Source organism: Pelodiscus sinensis, chromosome 10 (genome assembly GCF_052426305.1).
Source record: "Pelodiscus sinensis isolate ZL-2025 chromosome 10, ASM5242630v1, whole genome shotgun sequence".
Classification (NCBI taxonomy): Eukaryota; Metazoa; Chordata; order Testudines; family Trionychidae; genus Pelodiscus; species Pelodiscus sinensis.
Window position 1 is genome coordinate 46,472,086 of NC_143061.1, and position 24,509 is coordinate 46,496,594.

Consider the following 24,509-nt stretch of genomic DNA (forward strand, 5'->3'; position numbering starts at 1 on the left):
ATGAGGTCACAGGTGGAGTTTTCCCTGCAAATCAATGTCAAAGAATGCAGGGCAGTCCAATTGTCTATAAGTTCTTTGGAAGGGAGCTTTGAAGCAGATGCATTTCGGTCCAGACAGACAATATCACAGCGATGTTTTATATCAACAGACCAGGGTGATGCTTACTCTTCTCCCATGTCATGAAGCATTCATGTCATGGGAGGTATGTATTCGGAATGTACCTTATGACACCTCATCTGCTGGGGTCTTAAAATTCCATAGCAGACTGCGCCTGATGATTGTTTCACTGTCACAGTTGGTCCCTGCAACGGAATATAGTCCAAGGCATTTTCCAGAGGTGGGGACATCCCTGTCTGGATCTATTTGCCACCAGGCAGAATAGGAAGTGCTCTATTTTTTTTTGTTCCTACCTCAATCTTGGCAGGGGTCATTGGAAGATGTGTTCCTGATTCATTGGAGATCAGGCCTAGTGAATGCCTCCCCCCCCCCCCCCCCCCGATTTACAAGGTGCTGCTCAAAATATGCCAGGACAGGGAAGGTATGGTTTTGGTAGCACCTGTTTGGCCCAGGCAGCACTGGTATACAATGCTGCTAGAAACATCTGTAGACTCGCCTGTCCCTCTTGCCATGGTTCTAGACTTGCTCTCTCAGGACCAGGGCAGGCTCCTGCACCGAGTCTCCAGGCCTTCCACCTGACATACTGGAGACTCAGTGGTTGAACTTGATAGAGCAGACGTGTTCATAGAGGGTGCCTCTTGGTCCTCCTCAGTAGCGGGAAGCCTTCCATGCGGGTCACCTACATGGCAAAGTGGAAAAAGTTCTCAGTATGGTCCCTGCAACAAAATGTTCAGCCTTTGCAGGCACCATTTCCCCTAATTTTGGACTACCTCATGAGTTTGCAGCATCATGAACTTGCAGCCACATCAATTAGAGTGCTCCTGGACATAATCTCAGTGTTCTACCCTCAGTCTGGGGGGCGCTCGGTGTTTGTAGACTGATTGGTGGGATGGTTCCTGAAGGGTTTGGACGGGTTATACCCACCAGTGGGGGACCCAATACCACAATGGGACCTGAACTTGGTTTTGTCAAGGTTGATAGCACCCCCTATTGAACCGTTAACAATATTTTCCCTATTGTATTTGTCAATGAAAGTTGTGTTTCTGGTGGCCATTACTTTGGCCAGAAGGATTTCTGAACTTAAAGCATTAATGCGTGAAGCTCTCTATACTGTGTTCTTTAAAGATAAGGTACATCTAAGACCCCACTCTGTATTCCTCCTGAAAGTTGTCTCCTGGGCTATGTCTACACTATAGGTAATACTACTTGTGCAAGCGCACATCCACACAGCAAAAGCGCATCAAAAAAGCGATGTGCTTTTGCGCAAGAGAGCATCCAGACTGCATGGATGCGCTCTCAAAAGGAAACTGATTGCTACTTACAGAATAGCTACCAGGACACCTATGCTTTTTTGATTTGAGCAAAAAAAAACCCTGTTCCACTTCCACACGCACCTTTTTGCACAAGAGCTCTTGCACAAAAAGGAGTTATTCCTTGTAGTAGGAGGAATACCTACACCAGAAAAACCCCTCTGTTCTTGCGCAAAAACATGCTTGAGGTGTGGACACTCCATGAGTTTTTGCAGAAAAATGGCCGGTTTTGTGCAAAAGCTCTTAGGCTGTGTCTAGACTGGCCATTTTTTCCAGAAAATCAGCCACTTTTCCGGAAAAACTTGCCAGCTGTCTACACTGGCCGCTTGAATTTCCGCAAAAGCACTGACGATCTCATGTAAGATTGTCAGTGTTTTTGTGGAAATACTATGCTGCTCCCGTTCAGGCAAAAGTCCTTTTGCGCGAAACTTTTGCGCAAAAGGGCCAGTGTAGACAGCTGAGATTTGTTTTCCGCAAAAAAGCCCCGATTGTGAAAAGGGTGATCGGGGCTTTTTTGCGGAAAAGCGCGTCTAGATTGGCACGGACGCTTTTCCGCAAAAAGTGCTTTTGCGGAAAAGCGTCCATGCCAATCTAGACGCTCTTTTCCAAAAATGCTTTTAACGGAAAACTTTTCCGTTAAAAGCATTTCCGGAAGATCATGCCAGTCTAGACATAGCCTTAAGGTGTAGACCTAGCCCCATTTTCATGTTTCTCAGGATATTTTCCTGCTGGTTTTTCACCCAGAACTGTACCTTACCTTGAGGGACTGGTCCCTACATATCCTAAATGTCAGGCATGCGTTAGCTTTTTACCTTGAGTGCACTAGGCTGGTTAGGAAGTCTAATCAGTTATTTGTGGTAATAGCTGACAATTAAAGGGAGTCCTTGTCACCTACCAGAGGATCTCCTTGTGGATTATGTCTTGTATCTGCACATGCTATTACTTAGCATGGGTTCCAGCCCCCCAGCTGTCAGCCCATTCAACCTGGGCACAGGCCTCATCAACAGCCTTTCTTGCTCATGTCTCGATCCAAGACATTTGTAGAGCAACTGTGTGGGTATCTGTTTATACATTCATGTCCCATATTCAGTCCCACACCAGGCTAGAGATGACTCTGTGTTTGGAAGGGCAGTGTTGCAAATGGCTGACCAGTTAACTCCAGCTCCTCCGTATAGCAGCTTGGGAGTTACCTAACTTGGAATGCACATGAGCAATCACTCGAAGAAGAAAAGATGGTTATGTACTTTCTGTAACTGGTGGTCTTCAAGATGTGTTGCTCATGTCCATTCCAAAACCCTCTCAATTCTTCTTGTAGAAATTTACTCTGACAGAGGGGGGAGGCTGGTCGGCAGTGGACTATACACCTTGCCATACTGACACCACTCTAGAGGTCTCCACTGCCAACTTAAGGGCCCCATAAGGTAAAAGCTTTACAACAACTGTACACAAGGTGTGTACACAGTTAACTTGGAATGAACATCAGTAACATCTCGAAAAACATCAGTTATGGAAGGTACATAACTATCTTTTGGTAGACCAACTTTTCATAGCAGTAGCTTCCCCTGCAGGCACAGAGAGAATATTTTAATTGTTTTAATATTTACTCAAAGCTAAGAAATAGACTGGAAGTTGAAAAAGCAGGAAAACTTGTATTTCTGTTTCAGTCAATGAATAAAGATGTTCATGTGAATGGGGAGGATGAGAGATAGTTGTAGAAGTTTTAAGGACATTGTACATTTAGTGTTGTGATGACTTGTCTGTTAGTTAATTACATTTTAAATGTTTGTAAAAAAAAAAACAAAGTATAAGGACAGCTGGCAGCTGGCAACTCAGGAGACTGCTGCAGTTGTTAATGTGAAACTTGTAACATTTAAGATTTAAATAAAATATAAATGCTTTTGTATTTGAGTGAATGATTTAAATCTTACCCATTTGTAATGTACTACTGCTAAATATAGGTCAGATCACTTCTCCAATGGGTCTCCAATACAAAAAGTTTGACAGCCACTGGTGTTTAAACTTCATGAAAACTAATGGGACACTTTCTGCATTGTTTTCACTATTTGCTCTTGTTGTAAATATGTGATAAATAACTCATCAGTCATCAGAGAAGCCTTGGACTTTGTTAGAAAAGATGCTAATTCCAAATCAAAAGGCCGCTGTGCTGGGACTTGCTGTCAGGCTCAAAGTGCATTCCACACTCATCAAAGGAAAAGTCCATGTGGGTAGAGACAATAAGTTTGTTTTCTGTGGGAAGATATTGTAAGTATGGATTTAAAGAAAGATCCTATATCTGTACTTTTTGGATTATAGCAGGATGAAATAATTGAACTAGAAGGAGGAGATCCCTAGATATGGGTAGCCCTTTTGGAAATTTTTTGGGAAACTAGCAGTTTTATATCACTGCCACTGTATGGAGTTAACAACTGTGATTTTTATCTATTGCTGTATTTTACTTGCTTTAACCTCTCTGACTCTTTGCTAATAAATCTTAAGTTAGTTTATACCATTAATATGGTAACACAGACTGTTTTCAACTGCTGGGATACATGTCAGATCAAATTGTGGAAGAAAATTGGCATGACCATATATACCAAAGGGATATAATCAAAAAAGTGAATACACATAAAATAGACAAATCAGATTTTAGAACAGAGGGGGGATGTCTATGAGATAATATTAGAGGTGATAATTGGGGAAGCTATCTTTGTAATGGGTAAGATAATTAGCATCTTTGTTAAGGCTCATTCATAAAGTGTCAAACTTAAGAATGAATGACAGTTCAGAGGCTTCTCTTTGAAGTCTTGGGTTAAAATCTCTTTGGAGCAGGATGCAGGTAATCAGGTCGTTGAGACAATGCCCATTCTGGTTGAAATGGCAAGAAACTGTTTTTTCTTTGTGAAACTGTCTGATGTCTTTTGTGTGCATTGATTCTTTGGCAAAGTGTCTGAGAAGTTTGTCCAATATACATAGCAGATGGACACTGTTGGCACATGATGGCATAAATTATATTTCTGGATGAGCAGGAATGTGTTCTTGATCTTAGAACTGAAATGGTTAGGTCCAATGATGATGGTGTTGCTTGTCTTAAGTTAACCTTCCAGTTTGGTATAGACCTGTCTATAGTTGTAGACAGGTTACTGTCTGTTCTACAGTCATTCAACTGTAGAAAGACATTACAAAAATTCATCAACTATTGTTCAAGAGGGGAGTCTCAATCCCAGTCCCTAAGAGTTACTTTTCTCATCTCATGGACAAAGGTTCTCAACAAGACCAAACAAAAGATTGGGCCAGTGTACTATTGATTGCACCAAGATGAGTTTGGTGTCCATATCTATTGAGATTTATTCTCTCCCTCTAGGGCATCTTCTGAACAGTCCTTTTTTTGCTGATTCAAGATGCCAGTCGAACATGTCACCCCAACCTACATATTCTAAGGCTCTCAGCATGGTTCTTCAACAGTTATCAGGACTAGAGATACCCTGTTTCACAGGTACAACATGTTTTAAGATGCAGGCGAAAAAAGAAGCTACTTTTACAAGAAGTATCTCCAGAAATGGGAATGTTATTTTTGGTGTAGCAGTTGTCAGATTTGGTTAACTCACTCTCCTCCTCTAAGGTATTGGATTACCTGTTGCAGCTGAAAACATCTGGTGCAAGAAATATGCAAATGAGGGAAAGCATGGCATATTGCCAAGCCTCATTTACATAATTAATGAGGCTCCGTTTTTGCGCAAAAACCCCTTCTTGTGCAAGAGCCATTCTTCCTGAAAAATATGTGGAAGAATGGCTCTTGCGCAAGGGGGGGTTTTGTGCAAAAGCCTCTTGCGCAAAAACGAAGCCTCTTTGTCTCATTTGCATATTTCTTGTGCTAAACGGGCACAGTGTAGCCATAGCCATGGTGTCTTTCTATGAATTTTGTTAGGTTTTTGCTTAGTAGCAATACTAGCTGTTCACACACCCCTAGTAGGCTTTTCCATTCTTTTCTCACCCAGCTATGGTTCTTAACAGATTTGCTCAATGAGTCCCCACAGATAGGTGGTGCTACTCCTACTTGGGACTTGAACCGAGGCCTTAATTACATTATGAAACTTCTTTTTAAGATGTTAGCTGCATGCTATTTAATAGATTTTTGTCAATGAAGAGCGCCTTTTGGCTAGGTTTCATTTATACCCAAAGGGTTGGAGAATTGGAGCCTAGAACTGTTGGAGAATTGGGAACGTTAATATCAGGAACTCTCCCTCCCCTCTTTACAACATTTACTACAGAGTAAGTGTTGCTGTAGGTCTGTTCAAGATCTTTAGCTAAGGTGTCTCCAGAATTTCATGTTAATTAAACCATTCATCTTTTCTTTTTTCCCAAAAAAACCCCGCATGGGACTAGTTAAAACACATTCCATTCCCTAGCTGTCAGGAAGGTATTATTCTTTTGCTTAGACAGACCAAACTATTTAGAAGATCTTCTAGACCAGCTTGCCTGGTTCCAGCCCTGGCTCACAGTTTTTTCCCCTTCCCCTCCCCCCAGCATTGGGGAGCCAACGCCCATTGCAAGACCGGGCCACACAAAGTCTACTAGCTTGGGCCCAGTTAGATTCTGGTGTGCAAGGGGAACGCTGGGAGTATCTTTCTCCTTCTCAGTCAGGGACCACATCGGTGAGGCTTTCTCTTGATTTTGCTGAGGTCGAGCGTAGCCAATAAATTGTACCAGCATCTCTTTAAATGCCCAAAGGCATATGCTACCACACAAAAAAGGTTCCCCACCCCTGTCGTAGGCTATATGTATCTGTTGTGGTCAGAAGTAAGGGTTAAGTAATTTCAAAAAAGTGGTTATCAAAGGGCATTTCCAGTTGTATTTAGATAGTAATAGCATTCTACAATAGCATTGTCTGCATCTATAACCTTACTTTTAAAAGTATATCAATTGTATGCATTTGTAGAGTGGCAATTTGTAGAGTGGCAATTTGTTCATGCTGTTGCTAATCATTATACAGGCAGTCCCTGAGTTACGCAGATCCGACTTACGTCGGATCCGCAGTTACAAACGGGTCCCGTCTCCCTGGTCTCCAGCAGACCAGGGAGAGGAAGCAAAGCGGCGGAGCACGTGGGCAGTGGACAGCCCAGATGTGTCTGGGCTGTCTACTGCCCACGTGTTCCGCGGCTTTGCTCCCCGTCCCCCTGGTCTGCAGACCAGGGAGACGGGGAGCAAAGCAGAGCAAAGCCGCGGAGCCCAAGGGCAGCAGGACAGCCTCCGACTTGCGACACTTCCTCCAGAACTGATTGCGTCGCAAGTAGGGGGCCTCCTGTAGTTCTAATCTACCTGGATTTCAGCAAGGTATTTGATACAATTTCACATGGGAAATTAGTTAAATTGAAGAAAATGAGGATTAATATGATCTGAAAGGTGAATAAGAAGCTGATAAAAGGCAGACTATAAAGGGTAATACTGAATGGTGAACTCTCAAGCTGGAGGGAGGTTACTAGTGGACTTCTTCAGGGATTGGTCTTGGGACCGGTTTTATTTAATATTTTTATTACTGAACGTGGCACAAAATATGGGAGTATGCTAGTAACATTTGCAGATGACACAATGTTGGGAGGTATTGCCAATACGGAAGAGGACCAGAATATCATACAACGGTATTGGCCAACCCGCAGCTCTCAAGCCGCTTGCGTCTCTTTGCTCAAAGTAATGCAGCTCTTGCGAGTTTGGAGCCATGTGTTTGGACTGCTTATAGTCACTCTGCGCATGTACCCCAGCGCTTGGAGGAAGAAGCGCATGGCTGTGGTGGTGGCTCTGGTGCGACTCAGGCATTGGGTTAGAGCCGGGAGGTGCCTGGCTCTGGGGCAGGGGAAGGGGATTGGATTAGAGCAGGGAGGCTGAAGGTGCCTGGCTCTGGGGGAGGCAAGGGGAATTGGGTTGGAGTGGCGGGGGGGGAGGGGGAGGGAAGGGGCTGGAGGTGCCTGGCTCTGGGGGAGGAGAGGGCATTGGGTTTAGAGCAGGGAGGCTAAGGGGGCATCTGGCTCTGTGGAAGAGGGGGGTGCATTGGGTTAGACCGGGAAGGGGGCTGAAGCACCTTAAACTCAAAAACTTCATGGATGCAGAATAAGGCAGCCAACACAGATGTCATATTTAAATTCCAGGGCAAAAAAAGAATCAGAATGTACCTGGTTTGCACTGTATTTCTTTAAAGAAAATTGAAAGGCTATTGTTTGCCAGGCTGAAGCAATTATTCTGAGATAGGAGTCTCTCCTTTATTGTTTTTAAACCTGCCGAATTTGCAGTGTGGAACAGACCTGAATTTTTAGAACTATAAAATAGGCATAATCTTCGTAAGTTTAAAAAAAAAAAAAAAAAAAAAAAAGAAACCATCCCAGAGATTAACAAATTGGAGTGAAATAGGCACTTCTTCTTCGAGATTTGTGTTCCTGTGGTTGCTCCACTGTAAGTGTTGGGCTTGTCTCAGTGTCACAGATCGGAGAATAGTCAGCAGTTGTCTGCCTGTGCCGTTTGCGCCGTTAGTGTACAGTCCAGCTCCTGCCAGTTACCTCTGTCTGTGGCTGTGGATGGTTAGAAGGATTTCACTCTCCTCAGATCCTATCAGAGAAACAATCTTGAAGTTAATTCTTAGTTAGCAGTTAGTTATAGTATTAATAGTTTGTTAGTTGACAATAGTTATATAAAGTTAAAAAAGAGACACAGGCGGCAGACACGTACTCCACCCTCAAAAAAAAGAAAAAAGGGAGAGAAAAGAAAGACAAAGAAGAACTACAAAACCATGCTGGAAACCATATAAAATAATATAGCGCCTATCAGGAAGCCATATCCGCCTCAGATGGGCACTCCTGCTGTATCAAGTGCTTGGGCAAAGGGCATATTCCACAAAAATGCCCCTATTGTTCAAAATTCATGACATGAGCAAGAAGGGATAGGGAGATGAGGCTCAACATGCTTTTATTCAATAGGGCACTGCAGCCCTCACAAACTGAGCCCTCCCCTCCTCCCCATTAATTCCAAGAAACTTTGGGCTGACTCGCCAGGGTCTCACACTATCACAAAAAGGAGGCCCTCTCCCACTCGCTCGCTACCACCAACCCTCATTAGTGTCGGAGATAAGCCTGGCACCTTAGGGATGTCTTGGGCTCGCGACCCGCCAAAAGCAAAGCCAAGCCACAGCGCATTGGCACCGGGGCCGACTGTCCCACGAAAATCATCAATGACCCTCAGTGCAGGAATCAGCACCGGAAATTATACCTGCGCCACCGATGCAGCTGGCACCACCAGCACGGTTGGAATGGGGCAGACCGGCATCATCTCTGGTACCGCAGTGGGCATCGATGCCAATACTACAGCTGACGCTGGCCCCGGCACCACAGTTGGCACCAACCATACCCACTATGCAGCTGTCAGATGACTTTGCTCCAGTACGCTCATTGGCACCTGAAAAAGCCATCTGTAAAACTCATTCTCCTTTACTGGTGCCATCTGCTCCTCTTGAGATCTCCCTGTGACACTGTGCCAAATACCATGATACGTCAGCACACTCTTTCTCCTCATGCACTATTGGCACCAGAGAGCGCCTTTATCTCCTAGATCAACAAGGCAGCCCTCACCAGTCAGGCACTACCATAGCCATCATCAGGATCACAGATACTGTGACCACTACCGAGATGCATGTCATTCTTATTCACCACATTACCCACGTTGTTGGTCACCATGTTGTTACCGGTCAGATTCCAGATGAGCAGGGGTCAACTCCCCCACCTCAGCTGCTACAAGACACCCCACTCCTATGCAAGGTGCACCCAGGATCCCCAGCACTCTGAGCTTGAAGAAGGTCAGCTTTCTGACCAGGATCAACCTCAGGGAGCCTCTCTGATGGATCCATCTTCTTTGTCACCAGATGATGCAGTGTTCCCAGGGGATTCATCACCGACCGATGACATATGGCAGTTTCAAGACCTTTTCGAATGCATCACAGACAGTCAAGAAGTCCAGCTCACTGAGGTATGGGGAAAGCAGCACTGCCTTTTGAAGAATTTGTAACTCTCTCAAAAGTCCAAGATTGCTTGACTGCTTGATGAGGCTATCCTAGAAATAGAGGATGACATATGGCAGACACCAGCATCTGCTCCTGCGACCAATAAGAGGGCCAATAAAAAATATTTTGTCCCTGCGAAGGGGATGGATTTTCTGTTTACACATCCGCAGCCTAACTTCCTTATAGTGGATGTGGCTCAAGAGAGGGCCAAGGCCCCACATTACAAGTCTACTTCCAACGAAAAGGAGAGTAAATGCCTAGACCTTTTTGGTAGAAAGGTTTATTTGTTGGCGACTCTCACTTTGAGAATGGCCAACTATGCAGCCCTCCTGCTAAGCACAATTTCGATAACTATTCCAAGTTAACAACTTTGATAGAGCATCTCCCAGATAACAAACTCCAGATCTTATTATCTGTGGTTCAGGAGGTATACACTGCTTTGCACACAGCTCTGCAGATTGCGCTAGATATTGCCGACACGGCCGCACGCTCCGCTGCAACCTCAGTGGTATTGCACAGAGTTTCATGGCTCCACGCTGCAAGAGTCCCAAGGGAGCTACAGTCAAAGGTGGAGGACTTCCCCTTCAAACAGTTTTTGTCTGTCACACAGAAAATAGATAAGGTCCTCCACATTGGAAAGAACTCCAGAACCACTTTTAAGAAGGTTAGGCATGTACATGACACTGTACAGATGCAAGCACTACCAGCCTTATTAGAGATACAGGCCCTTCTGTTGTTTTGCTCCTCAATGTAGGCCATTCGATCAGCACTGTGCTAGACAACAGCCGCAAAAGCTACGTCCCCAAAACAACAAGATGTCCCAACAATCGGACACCAGGCAGCCAGGAGTGGCCTGAGGCTGGCTGCGGCAGCTGGCGCCCCAGGCGAGCAGCGTGATGGGTGCTCCCGCCTGCACAGCCGTCATCATCGGGCGCCCGGGCCAGCGGTGCTCTAGGCAACTGCCTAGTTCGCCTAGGCTCACGGGCCGCCCCTGCAGGCAGCAGATTGGATACCTTGGTCGGGGTCTGCAAACCATTCCACTAGTTAGCAAAACAAAGAGACCCGTCTGTTCTATCATCCCTTAAGACAATCCAACAACGGTGGGACGCCATCACCATCAGTCGATGGGTCCTTGAGATAGTACCATCCAGGCTACTCAATCCCCTTTACTTCGCTCTCCCGTCCTCCTCGCCTGTTCTCCTTCAGGGACTCTTCTCACGAGACCCTCTTGAGGCAAGAGGTCCAACATTTCCTCGCCATCGGAGCAATAGAAAAAGTGCCTGCAGAGTTCAGGGGCCGTGGGGTTTATTCCCATTATTTCCTCACTCAGAAGTAGTCAAGGGGATGGAGGCTAATATTAGGCCTTCGTCTCAATCGATACCTACGCAAGCAGAGATTCAAAATGGTGACCCTAGCATCTATTATCCCAGCACTCGACAGCAAGGATTGGTTGGTTCCCTCGACCTGCAGGACACCTACTTTCATATCACAATTCACCCAGGACACAGACGGTTTCTAAGATTTGTTCTCGGAACAGAGCATTTTCAATACCAAGTTTTACCCTTCAGCCTGTCCTCTTCACCCAGGATGTTTTCAAAGATACTCGCAGTCGTTGCTGCCCACCTTTGCTGAACTGGGATCGTTGTTTTTCCCTATCTCGCCAACTGTCTCATCAAGGGCCCATCCTTCTATGACACACTTCAGTGCACTACCACTACAAGGGCAGTATTTGAGGCTTTGGGCCTCATAGTCAATCTTCAAAAGTCATCAATAACTCCACAGCAGTCTCTGGAATTTATCAGCACACGCCTGGACTCATCCACTGCCCGCTCATACCTGCCGCTGCACAGGTACCAGGCCCTGCACAGGTTATTTGGGACCTCGTACAGGTCATCTCCACGAGCCCCATGGTTTCCATACTTATCTGCCTCCAACTTATGGGGCACATGGCAGCTACCACGTATGTAGTAAGGCATGTGAGGCTTCACCTACAGTGCCTTCAACACTGGCTAGCCTCGGTCTATGTTCCCAGCAATCCCAATATGCACAGGACAGTTGCTGTACTGTCACAAGTGACGAAATCCCAAACTTGGTGGACCACCTCCATCAACATGTTAGCTGGTGTACCCTTCCACCAGCCTCAGCCCACAATGCAAGTTACTACTGATGCATCTTTAGTAGGCTGGGGGGCACACTTCAATGGTTGTCACATTCAGAGCCTGTCATGGCTTCTTCTCCACTCTCTGGCATGATAAATGCAGAAGTGGGGGCCAGCAAAAGTACCCCAAAACCTTATCTACCAGGCTTTGGTATAAAACTTCTCTCAAGAGGCACTTCATATATAAACATCACACATGTACACAAGTATCATACATAGAATCAGCAGAGAACAAGCTTTCATTAGACACCTTACATGGACCCCTTTGCACACAATTTGGACCCAGCACCTATTAGTGAGCACAGCAATGCCCTTGCTCAGAGCTAAAAAATTAAATGTATTCATGCCAGCTTTGGCAATGGTGTGAAACCCAATTAACAGTGGGACAATGTATGTACCCTCATTCCCCATAGTGTATGCGTCTTGGCTTTTTGCCACGGACACACTATGTAGTTGTGCCTCAGTTTCCCTTTTCACACAGCACACAAATTTTGGAATTTCTCTTCTCAGGTAAGAAGCTCCAACACTAATTACAAGTATTAACAGTGAACTATTAGTATCACAAGGCTTTTGAACATAGAATGTGTCCTTGGGTACATTTTTAACAGTTTCCAGGGCTTTGGTACAAAATCATGCACATTGAATATTGTTACAATTCTTAGTAACAGCAGTACAGTGGTTATGAAAGTTAACATAAGTAGCAGGAACAAATACATCCCAAGTGTACATTGACAATTCTGGCCTTTTAGATTTAAAAAGCTGCAGCCTTCCTGGGCAAACACAAGTCTTGCCCCTACCCTTGCCCTGTGTGTTCAAATTCAAAACTCCCTGTCCCAAAGACAAAGGGCTGGCTGGGTATGTCTCACTTGCTCCCCATAGCTATGGAATTCCCTTGCTCCCCACAGCTAATCATGAAGCAAGCAGTCCAGCCAGTAATCTGGCACCCTGCTGCTTTCAATCTAGTTTTCCATTTGGTTTTCCAATTGGGCCACTGCCTCACAGAGACAGGGCCTAGGTGAACTAGCCTGATAGACTTATGGATCTTTGGTCCTTTCCCAGAATCAGATTAGAAACATCCCTGAGTTCCTGACATGATACTAACTGGGCCCACCGTAGTTACAGCACCACTGTCCCCAGCAGACACAAACCTAGGGTCCTCCCCTTCCTGGGCTTCAGCTGTCTCCAGAATTAAATCTGGACCTACAGCATTCTCCTTAGACATCCCAGGCTGACAGGCACCCCCTGCAGACAAAAAACTGGGAAGAAACCCTTCCCCCACAGGTATACTGCCCTTCCCAGCAGCCAAACTGCCAGGCTCCACCCACAGAGGTTGCTCACACTGAGCTCCCTCGAGTAAATCATCTCCAGTTTGTGCAGGTCGGTTTTACAAACCTCACCAGCCAACAACTCTTCACCATCCAGAACTTGATCTTTTCCGTCAGCTAAAACTCCACTCTGGTCAGCCACTCCAGACTGCCCCAGAGAAAAACTTCCCTGGTTCCTGGGCTCTTCCTGCCCCGTTTCTGATTCCAGCCTCACATCTGAGGCTTCAAGCAGACGAGCAGAGACCTTACTTACAGACACACAGCTATCTCCCTCAGGAACACACTTAGAGAAACTTTTACCTGGTTCCCCATAGGACTGTCTAGCCACAGACAACTTCCCAGATTCACACTCACCCCCTTCACAAACCTCCCTGTTAGCTACAGGCAACACAGAAGATTTACACTCCTACATGTTCTGGGGCTGGGGTAAAGTATCAGCCTGATTATACATATTAGCCCAGCCATAATCACATCCCATGCCCACACAGTTATATATGGAACTCCTGGAAGGATGCAGTCTCTGTTCTTCCACTCTCTGGATCTGGAGTTTCCTGGGATATTGAACAGTGACTGCAACATTCACAGGAGCAGGATAGTTAGTCGGTGCTTCCGCTCCCATTCGACTCCTCTCTGCCCTTATTTCTTCTATCTCTGATTGCTTCTGCTTCCAGTCATCTGGTCTCTGCCTTTATTTCCACTATTCTTGCCTGTGCTGCTGCTAGCCTCTCCAGATGTTCTTGTTCGGCATGCTTCTCGGCTTCTCGTTGGGTGCGCTTTGCCTCTGCCTCCGCTTCTCGTTGGGCTCACTTCTCCATCCGTAGGAGAAACTCCAGCTCTGTCTGAATCAAAGGTCTTCCAGCTGCTTCCCACATAGAAGGCATTGGTGAGGGGGGAGCAGAGCTGCTATATATTGCTCCTGCCCTCTCCTTGGGGTATGAATCTGTCCTAGAGCTGAACATCATGCCTTAATTAGCGAAAGCTATAAAAAACACCAAACTGTTTGTGTTGGTCTAAGTCTGGCTTAAGCTTAACCTTCTGCCTGCCCCTCCTTGAGGCAGCACAGAAAACAAAAGAAAAAAAAAGGAATGCCTTTCTACTTGACTGGGGCAATCAGTTACTTTACACCTTCCCTCCGACTTCTCCGATATCAAGAGTCTTAGAGAAGATCACTAGGGACAGTGCAACAGTAATCCTCATAGCCCCCTTTTGGCCTTGTCATACATGGCTCACCTGTCTTTTTTTTATGTCCCCTCACTCACCATACCCGCTACCCAGTCACCACAACCTGCTGACCCAACATCAGGGAACCCTGGTGCACTCTCAGTCCAACCACCTTCACCTAACAGCGTGGTTCCTAGTTGGTTCCAGGACACAGAAATGATCTGTTCCCAAGATGTCAAATTTGTCCTGTTGCAGAGCAGGAAATGCACCACTTCAACTACCTACATGCACTAGTGGTGCAGATTTCATTCCTGGTGCACAGATAACAATCTAGGCCCAGCCTCTAGCCTCATCCATTGTGTTCTCGATTATATCCTTCACTTGAAGCACTCTGGTCTAGCGCTATTATCTCTCAAGATTCATCTTGCTGCAATCACTGCCTTCTGACAGCCAGTGGAGGGCTATTCAGTGTTCACGCATCTGGTCACTTTCCGTTCATGAAAGGGCTAGAAAACCTCTACCCACCATATAGAGAGCATCCTCAACCATGGAACCTAAAATCAGTTTTGGATGCATTAACACGGCCTCCCTTTGAATCCATGGCGACCTGCTCTCTACTGATCTTAACGATCTTGTTAGCAATAACCTGTACATTCAGGGTAGGAGAGATCACCGCTTTCTCTGCTTCATCTCCCTATGCAGTATTCACAGCTCGGGGTTGTACTCCACCTGCAACCTAAAACTCTTCCGGAAGTAATTTTGGACTTTCAATGAACCGATTGTCCTCCCTACATTCTACCCCAAGCCACACTCCTCGCAACCAGAAGCAAAGTTTCATACATTAGACGTTTGAAGGACAGTGGCCTTCTACATTGATAGAACAAGACCCTTTTGGAAATCTGAATGACTGTTAATCTTGACAGCTGAGCGTTCGAAAGGCGAACCCCTTTCAGTGCAACATATCTCTAAGCTCATTGTTTCATGTGTAGTGTGTTGCTACGCATTACAGATCAAACCTCTTCCAGACACACTAAGAGCCCACTCCTCCAGGGCAGTGGCGATTTCCACAGCTTTTCTCAAAGGGGTTCCCCTATGTGCCATTTGTCGGGTGGCCATGTGGTCCTCTAACTATACCTTCGCAAAACACTACACAATCTCCAACATTTTCACTGGTGACTCAGCAGTTGCTGCAGCAGTGCTATCCACAGTGATGAAACCTTAACTCCGAATCCCACCTTCCTTTCTCTTGGACTGTTGCTACGAAGTCACCTACAGTGGAGCACCCATGGGGACACCACTTGAAAAAGAGTAGAAAGTTACTCACCTTGGTGCAGTAACGACAGTTCTTTGAGATGTGTGTCCCCGTGGGTGCACCACTACCTACTCTCCTCCCTACTTTGGAGTTTCTCCTTATGTCTTTCAGACACTCGGTGATTAGGAGGAACTGGCAGGAGCCAGACTGCATGCTAACAAACGGCATGAGGCGCCTGGTGTGCATGCATGGCCCGGCAGACCACTGATGAATCTTTGATCTGTGGCGCTGGGACAAGCCCGACACCTATGGTGGAGCACCCACAGGGGCACACATGTCAAAGAACTGTTGTTACTGCACCAAGGTGAGTAACTTCCTCGTCAAATTGTGCTAATTTATTTCTCAGTTCAGTTTTAATTTTAAAAATCTCACAGGACATAATAGAGCAGTAGTGTTAAATTTAAAATACATGTGGGGATACTTTTTTTGGTGTGAGAATATTACTGTATTTTCAAAGGTTTTTTTTTTTTTTTTTTTAATTTGATGTTTGTTCCTTGTCAAGTTCTCTGAAGATCTATGGACTGGCCGTGAATTTTTTAAGTGACTAGAGATTTTTTTATTGGTTTTTAGTAAATCGTCTGTTAATATTTGTCATCTATTACTAATTTTCATTTGCCTGTTGTATACGTTTAAATCTGTACCCTAGTGCTGAATGTGAGCCAATCAGCAAACCATTAAGTGGTCATTAGTAGCCAATCAGCAGACTAGATAACTTTCTGTCAGGTATTCTACAACAGAGCCATTCCACAGAACTTAATATTATTAACCAATCGCGTACCTTGTTATTTTAAAAAGTTAGTCTTTCTTGTCATGTTTTTCTAGTGAGACGTTTAGCAGTGTCCGAGATTTTCTTTTTAGTTTGCAGCATATGGTAACCCTCTTTCAACATGGAAGTAAAATGTAAAAATAAGCACAAATATGAAGAACACAGAACATTCTTAATGAAGTGGGAAAGTTCATATTTTTTCGTTGAATGCAATTGCAAACCACTCTGTCTGATAAGCCAGACTTCGTTAGCACATTTCAAGTGTTCAGATCTCCTGTGCCATTTCAACTTACACCATGCTAACATCAATCGGGAATTTCAAAAAGGTACTGAATTACACACTCACATACTAAAAACTTTGAAAAGTCAAATAGAAAAACAGACTGGAGTGTTCCATAAATTTTCCAAGCACTCTCAGACAGTTACATTTACCTCATGTCAAGTCACTTGGAACATTGCCCGCGCTAAAAAAAACTTATAACTAAGGCGAGTTTGTTTAAAAAATGCCTTGTAGATGTTGTTTCCATCTTGTCTCTAGAAAATGACAATCTGAAAAGAATGGTTTCAGACCTTCAACTCTCATGCCACGCAACTGAACACAGAATATCTGACATAAATAATGCACTTGAATCATGTTTATATTCAGATCTTCAGAAAGGCAAGTACCTCAGTATCTCTCTGGACTAATCTTGTGATGTACAGGACAAACCTCAATTGGCAATGTGTGTACAGACTGTATCAGAGGATTGTGTAATCAACGAAGAAGTCCTGGATATCATTACCATTAAAAGACATTGATGTAAAAACACTGATAGAAGTGTTTGCAAGAACAAATCTGCCTTTACCAAAACTTGCAGCAATAGCAATGAATGAGATGCTGTCTGTGATCGGACCTGTGAATGGACTTGTGGAGCTATGTAGAGCTGACGACAGATTCACTGAGTTCTAGATGTTTCGTTGCATCATCCATCGGGACCAACTGATGTTTAAAAACCTGAATTTAGACCACGTAATGAAATCTATGCTAGAAATTGTCAATTATATTCGCACACGTGCTCTTAACCTCAGACAATTCAAGAATCTCATTGCTGCGCTCCACCAAGGTCTTCCAGGAGACCTGCCACAGCACTGCTACTGTAAGGTGGCTTGGAAAGGCAAAGTGCTGTTTCGTTTTCTTGAACTTCAGGTGGACACGCTGCGTCATCTGAACAGACTCAACCTGGACCTACAAGGGAAATTAAAGATGCTGCCTGACCTGGTGCAAAGTTTATTTGCGTTTGTCAACAAACTCAGGCTGTTCAAGGCACAACTTCAAAGGCAGGAACTAACACATTTTCTCTCATAGTTAAATGTGGGTCATCAAGCAGCTGAAGCCTTGAAAAAAAGCACAGCACAATATGCCATACTGGTCAAAAAACTTCAGGATAGTTTTTTAGAGAGATTCTATAATCTACAATTGAAAAAGCCACAGATTACTCCTAGTTGACCCTTTCACTGGGGAGGCTGACTGTTTGAAAGCCCTGTTAATCACAGATGAAGCATCTTCTCAGATTGAAATGATTGAATTGTCAAAGGATGATAGATTGAAGTCTTTTCCAAAGGAAAGCACACTTGAGTTCTGGAAAACTATACTGATTAAAAAAAAGAACAGTATTAAACGGGCTGCACTCAGACTACTGTCAATGTTTGGATCAATGTACCTTTGAGAGCTAGTTTTTTCTACATTGAAACATGTGAAATCGAAGCATTGATCTATTCCAACTGACTGACACATGAGAGAATTACTTAGAGTGGCCTCAACTGAATTACAAGCACAATTTGAAGAAGATTGTTGAAAGCAAGGATTGCCAAAAGTCCCACTGAGTCAAAAACTCTAACATGCAAGGTAAGAAATAACATTGTGGTTTATTTTTCTTCGCTGATCAAACTAAGAACCCATCTACTAACATTCTTTTAAAATTGACTGCACTTGTGCTTACATTGAATTCAAAGTGAAGCAATTTAAACTTCTACTCTCAAGTAAGAGGTGTTAGTATGGGACCATCTTATGCCTGTCTATTTGTGGGATTTGTAGAGATGTTTTTTCAGCAGTTTTCTGAAAACAAACCATATCTCTTCTTGACATTTTTGGAATTGCAACTTGCTCTCACAAAGATCTCAACCAATGTATTTTGTCATTCTTTCAGTTCCACTCAGCCTTGGAACTTTGGAACTCTTTGGAATGAATGTTTTGTTTTGAGCATCTTCTGGAACAAAAATTTGAAATAAAGTGCTGTGCTGACGAACAAGCTGTTAACACAGCTGAGGAAGGGCTCTTGTCCAAAATGTCCTGTAAAGATATTTTTATCGCCATATTTTGTGTGCTATATTTAGATAGATATATAAAAATAAATATATAATATGTGGCTCTTTGCACTCTATCCACAGCTATTTTGACTCTTAATCTCTAACTAGTTGGCCACCCCTGACAGTCAAGATCATGTGCATGAGCTAATAAACTGGAAAAACTGGAGTAATAAAAACAGAATGAAATTTGATATTTCAAATAGAAAGATCATTCACCTAGAGATTAACAAAAAGGCTCTACTATAGGGACTCATCAGTTGGAAGCGAGAAGGGAGAGAAAAAAGACACAGGCGTATTGGTTGATCACTTTGGGAGTGAGTTGTCAATGTGATGTAGCTGTGAAAAAGGCTAATACAGTTTCAGGATGCATCAGAGAAGGTATTGCTAGTAGAAACAGGAACATGTTTGTACCACTGTACAAGACACTGTTAAGATCTTATCTGGAATAGTGTGCAGTTCTGATTCCAGGTTTAAGAAAAAATAATTTAAACGGCAACAGGTGCAGAGTAGGGCTACTAGGATGGTCTGAGAAATGAGAAAAAATCTTATGGGAGGAGACTGGGAGTTTGGCTTGTTTAGCCTCACTAAGGGCTAATCTACACTGGGGCTGTGTCTAGACTGGCAAGCTTTTCCGGAAAATCAGCTGCTTTTCCGGAAAAACTTGCCAGCTGTCTACACTGAATTTCCGGAAAAGCACTGACGATCTCATGTAAGATTATCAGTGCTTTTCCGGAAATACTATGATGCTCCCGTTCGGAAAGACTTTTGCGCAAAAGGGCCAGTGTAGACAGCACAGTACTGTTTTCCGCAAAAAAAGCCCCGATTGCAAAAATGGCGATCAGGGTTTTTTTGTGGAAAAGTGCGTCTAGATTGGCCACGGACGCTTTTCCACAAAAAGTGCTTTTCCGGAAAAGCGTCCTGCCAATCTAGACGCGCTTTTCCGAAAATGCTTTTAACGGAAAACTTTTCCGTTAAAAGCATTTCTGGAAAATCATACCAAATCATGCCAGTGTAGACGTAGCCTGGGAGTTTAGGTCAAATTTAACCATATTAGGTTGATTTTCTAAACCAGTGTTTCTTAAACTTTTTAAGATGGAGGAACACCAAACAATATTTTTTTATGAAGAACACCAAGGACTTTTTGATGAGCAAAAAAAAAGGCCAGGGAAGTTATTGAGCAGAAAGGAAAAAAAAATAGGATGGGGAGGAGTTATTGAGGGGGAGGGGGAAAAGTTGCCTGTCCCTTTAAGGGTGGCCATTTTTAATTCTGTTGTTTTCTGTGGCACATCTCAAACTGCCTCGCAGCACACCAGTGTACCACGGAACACAGTTTAAGAAATACTGTTCTAAACAATGAGGCCACACCACTAAGCCCATTCCGTCAACTTTGAAAGCCATTAAAAGTTGATTTTGGTACTCCTGCTTTTCACAAGGGGTAACAGCAAATTCATGAGAATGGCCATACTGGGTCAGACCAAAGATACATCTAGCTCAGTATCTTGTCTGCCAACAGCGGCCAATACCAGATGCCCTAGAGGGAGGGAACACAACAGGTAACCCTATCACCCATTTCCAAACAAACAGAAGCTAGGGACACCATTCCTACCCATCCTGGCTAATAACCATTGATGGACATAACCTTCAGGAATCAATCTAGCTCTTTTTTGAACCCTTTTAAAGTCCTAGTTTTTACCACATCCTCTGGCAAAGGAGTTCCACAGATTGCTGAGTGAAGAAAATTTCCTTTTGTTTGTTTTAAACCTGCTGCCAACTTATTTCATTTAGTGACCCCTAGTTCTTATATTGTGGGAATAAGTAAATAACTTTTCCTTATTCACTTTTTCCACACGAGTCATGATTTTATAGACCTCTATCATATCCCCCCTTTAGTCTCCTCTTTTCTAAGCTGCAAAGTCCAAATCTTTTTAATCTCTCTTCATATGGAACTTGTTGCAAACCCCTAATCATTTTGTTGCCCTTTTCTGAACCTTGTGTGGTTGATTCTAGTGCAGACACAGTATTACAAAAGTCAACATTGTTGGCTTCCAGGAGGTGTCCCACAGTGCCTTGCTGTGATCACTCTGGCCAGGACTTTGAACTGTGCTTCTCTCTAAGGACACAGGAAAAGCCCCAGGAAATTTTTAATTTCTTTTTCTGTGTAGCCAGCGTGGTAGGCTGACCTGATAGCAGGCAAGCAGCATACCTGGCTATGAATGCCAAGGGTCACGGTATTCCCTCAAAATTTTACATCCATGAGCAGCGTGAGTTTTGTCTTGTGCAACAATATTGAGGCCATGTGTGCTTGCTCGGATGTGTGATACTGTGGCACCCAAGTTATAAACCTCTTCCTTTTCCCCTTTGCTGCCATGTCTCCCACCCTCCCCTCAGCCCATCTGCTCCCCTGGTTTCTGCTGCTGCCCCTCACCCATCTCTGCTGTCCTCACTCGTGCCTTTTTCACTCCCCTCAGCCCTTCTGGGACCTACCCCTCTGCCCATCCTTTCTGATCCCTGCACCCGCCCTTCCCTTCCCCCCTATGCCCACCTGTCCTCCCCCTCTCCATTCCGTTTCCTAACACCTCACTCTAGCCACTTGCCCAGCCTCTCTCCTCTGCCCTTTGGTGCCCATCCCTCCCCTGGCACCTGCACCTTCCCTTACCCCCTATACCCACCTGGTGCTCCCTCTTCCTTCGCTGCCCCTGCCCTCCCAGCACACACCCTTGCCCTCTTCTTCCCTGGTGCCCCTTCACAACTCTATGCCCCAGTTCTCTTCCTGCTGTCAGCCGACGGTCAGGGCAGTGAGTCTCTTATGACCGGCTGAAGTTCTTTAAATTGTGCTTGGTTCTGTTACAGCAACTGAAGGAGTCAGGTTAAAGCTTAAACAGTTACTATTTTATTGTTACTGGGTGAACTTAGTTGTTAAATGCTACTGCTGTGTTACAGATAACACAGACACTACAAAGGACAGGACAGAAATTACACTAAGAAGTCACTTACAGGTACCATGAAACCCTTTTGGTTCTCTGAGCTCTTATTAAATGCATGCAAAATAGACACATAGCAGGTATATATTCTCACCCCTGCGTTCCAGACTTGGCGTGGCCAGCGCCTTTCTCTCAATCCCTCAGGAAGAAGTAGGGCGAGGTTGGGTGTCCCACAGACCTTGGGAGACAATCAATACCTGCCAGCAGGTATAGATGATTGGAGCTCAAATGGGGTGGGCTGCTGAACCTCTTTTTATACCCCTTGGGTCATGTAGGCTTCTTCCTGGTCTCAAGTGGCCAATTAGGAAAAATGGCTTTGAACACCAAGTTTCCCACGAAGGGTGCAAAGCATAATTTACACCTGGGAAAATGCAGAGAATGGGCACCTCTGGTATGTGATGGGCGAAGATTCCTCTCCTGGGACAGTGCAGGCGTGTCAATTACTGGTACTAGCCATCAGGGCAACGGGAGGCCCCGGGTCGTCAGCTACTGTCTGGTTTCTGTTTATGGTAGAGTCAGGGACAGGAAGCACACCTGCGTTCCCAGGGCATCAAAGGCTGACTGCCTTTCTCTTGCTCTCTGGGGGGGGGGGGAGACAAGATGGGGTTCATGGAAAAACAAGATGGGGTTTGTGTCTTTCTACACCTGCCCCCTCTGCGCCTTTACACATGATTTGCTCCATTCCCCTCCTTCCTCATGCTAATCCCTCCTTTAAACTCCTCTTCTCCCAACACCCACTGCTATTTTTATTACTGTGGCCCAGGCTCCAGCAGCTGTCACGTAGGTCATGTGGTGGCTTCCCAGCTGTTCCTGGGGCGGGAGAGCCACCCACCCTGCGGCCCTGCCCCCAGAGCAGCTGGAGCCCACGGCTTCATGGCTCTGCTGTGGGCATGGGTGAGACTGAAATCCTTGGTGCATGCCTGCCCAGGGAACCCTGGTCACAGATGAGCACCAGCAAGGAGCATGTATGAGATCATGGAGCTGTGTGGGGAAAAGAATCCGTTCAGGCAGAACTACAAAACAGCAAAAGAAATACTGATATCTATGCCTAGATCGCAAAGGGCATGGTGGAAAAAGAATACACCAGAGACTCCCTGCAGTGCCGCTTGAAAAATAAAGGAGTTCAGGCAGGCATAGTGGAAGACAAAGGAGGTAAATGAACAGTCTGTGTCACTACAAAATTAGGGTATGTCTACACTACCACCCTAGTTCGAACTAGCGGGGTAATGTAGGCATACCGCACTTGCAAATGAAGCCCGGGATTTGAATTTCCCGGGCTTCATTTGCATAAGCCAGCTGGCGCCATTTTTAAATGCTGGCTTGTTCGAACCCCGTGCCGCGCGGCTACACGCGGCACGGGCTAGATAGTGCGGAATGGCTTGCTAGTTCGAACTATCTAGCCCGTGCCGCGTGTAGCCGCAGGGCACGGGGTTCAAACAAGCCGGCATTTAAAAATGGCGCCGGGCAGCTTATGCAAATGAAGCCCGGGAAATTCAAATCCCGGGCTTCATTTGCAAGTGCGGTATGCCTACATTACCCCGCTAGTTCGAACTAGTGGGGTAGTGTAGACATACCCTTACTTCTCTCCAAACCTGTTAATAGTTTCTCTCCTGACTCTGATTTCCTTGGTCCCCCCCTCTACTTTCTGTGTTCTCGTCTGCACTGTGTTGACAGTGACTTTTTTGCTGGCACTGCATGTCTTAGGCTGTGAGGGGGCAATATTAACAGGTAACATTGCATATTAGCTATCCACAGTGCATCACTTTCAAAGTTGATGGTAGCCATTCTCGTGAGGACATGCTGTGTCAAACTCTTGCACAGAGCGGGAACATGTACCTTCAACTTTACAAAATTGGGTGCTAGAAAATCAACCTTATATCCATGTAGACTAGGCCTAAAAGAAGGCTATGAGGAGATAAGATTGCTCTTTATAAATACATCAGAATAAATGCTGCAAGGGAGAGGAATTTAATTGTGCCATTGTGCACCTAAGAACAAATGATGGACAGTTTATATCTAACAAGTTTAGGCATGAAATTAGGTGAAGATTTATAATAATCAGAGGAGTGAAATTCTGGAACAGCTTTCTAAGAGGAGGAGTGGGGGCAAAAAACCTAACTGGTTTCAAGACTTAGCTTTATAGGTTTATGAAGGGGATGGTATGATGAGACTGTCTACAGTGGCATGTAGCTAATCTGTGACTGCAATATAAATCTCAAATGCCTCAGAAACTAGATGGTAGGGCTCTGAATTAAAACCAAATTCTTTCCTAGGTGTCTGGCTGGTGTGACTTGCCCACATGCTCAGGGGATAACCCATCACCATATTTGTGAATGAATTTTCAACCAGAATTCTGTAGGTTAGGCAAGTCCTTAGAGTTAGATGTCTTCACTACTGTACTGCAAAATAAGCTATTGGTCTTCTGTGTGAGTGAGACCAAGAGAGGACTCTGCTAGCAGGGCACACCTTCCCCATTTTCAGGGAGACTCCAGTATGTTTGTTCATTCAGCCCTTTGATATTGTACACTGTTGGTTACGTTTTAGAGATGCAGCAGATAGAACTTTTTAATAGGCCTACACCGATGGTGTCAGCTATATGGGCACTTTTCTCATCTCTCTTACAGATGTCATTGACAGAGAGGTGAAGGTAAGCTTGTACGGTACCACCAGTAAGAACTTTAAAATGCTGCCATCGCAGTGCTTTAATGTTGCTGCCCTTTTTGTTTTCCCCGGTCAGCGGCCCTGCCATAAGATTCGGCAGCAGTGCTTCACCCAGAGGCAGAGGTCACTGACATTAAAATGCTGCCATGAGCCTGACAATATAAAAAGACGTAGGGCTCTCGGCCTCTGTGGCAACAGCCAGGAGCCATGGACCCTTCAAATCACTGCTACTACCTCTGCAGCCCCCACAGCTCCTGGCAGACACTGGGGAAGGTCTGCCTTCAGCCTCACCCCTTCCATCCAAGACTCAGCCCCTTCCAGGAGCACTGAGCTG

At 44.9% G+C, this 24,509-nt stretch overlaps 1 protein-coding gene across 4 annotated transcripts in view; it reads left to right on the forward strand.

The window, feature by feature from the left end:
- CAB39 (calcium binding protein 39) overlaps positions 1-24,509 on the forward strand; it is a 91,159-nt gene that overhangs the window by 35,813 nt on the left and 30,837 nt on the right. Inside the window, exon 2 of one of the 4 annotated variants that reach the window (XM_006114244.3) lies at positions 4,789-4,920. The exons of 2 other annotated variants lie outside the window; for them this stretch is intronic. Coding sequence is in view for 1 of the 2 variants with exons in the window: in XM_075937498.2 (XP_075793613.1) it covers positions 15,696-15,725 (30 nt within the window). In the remaining variant the exon portion in view is untranslated. Of the gene's footprint in view, positions 1-4,788; positions 4,921-15,495; positions 15,726-24,509 lie in introns of those variants that run through there. One more of the 4 variants, XM_075937498.2, reaches the window with a different exon arrangement.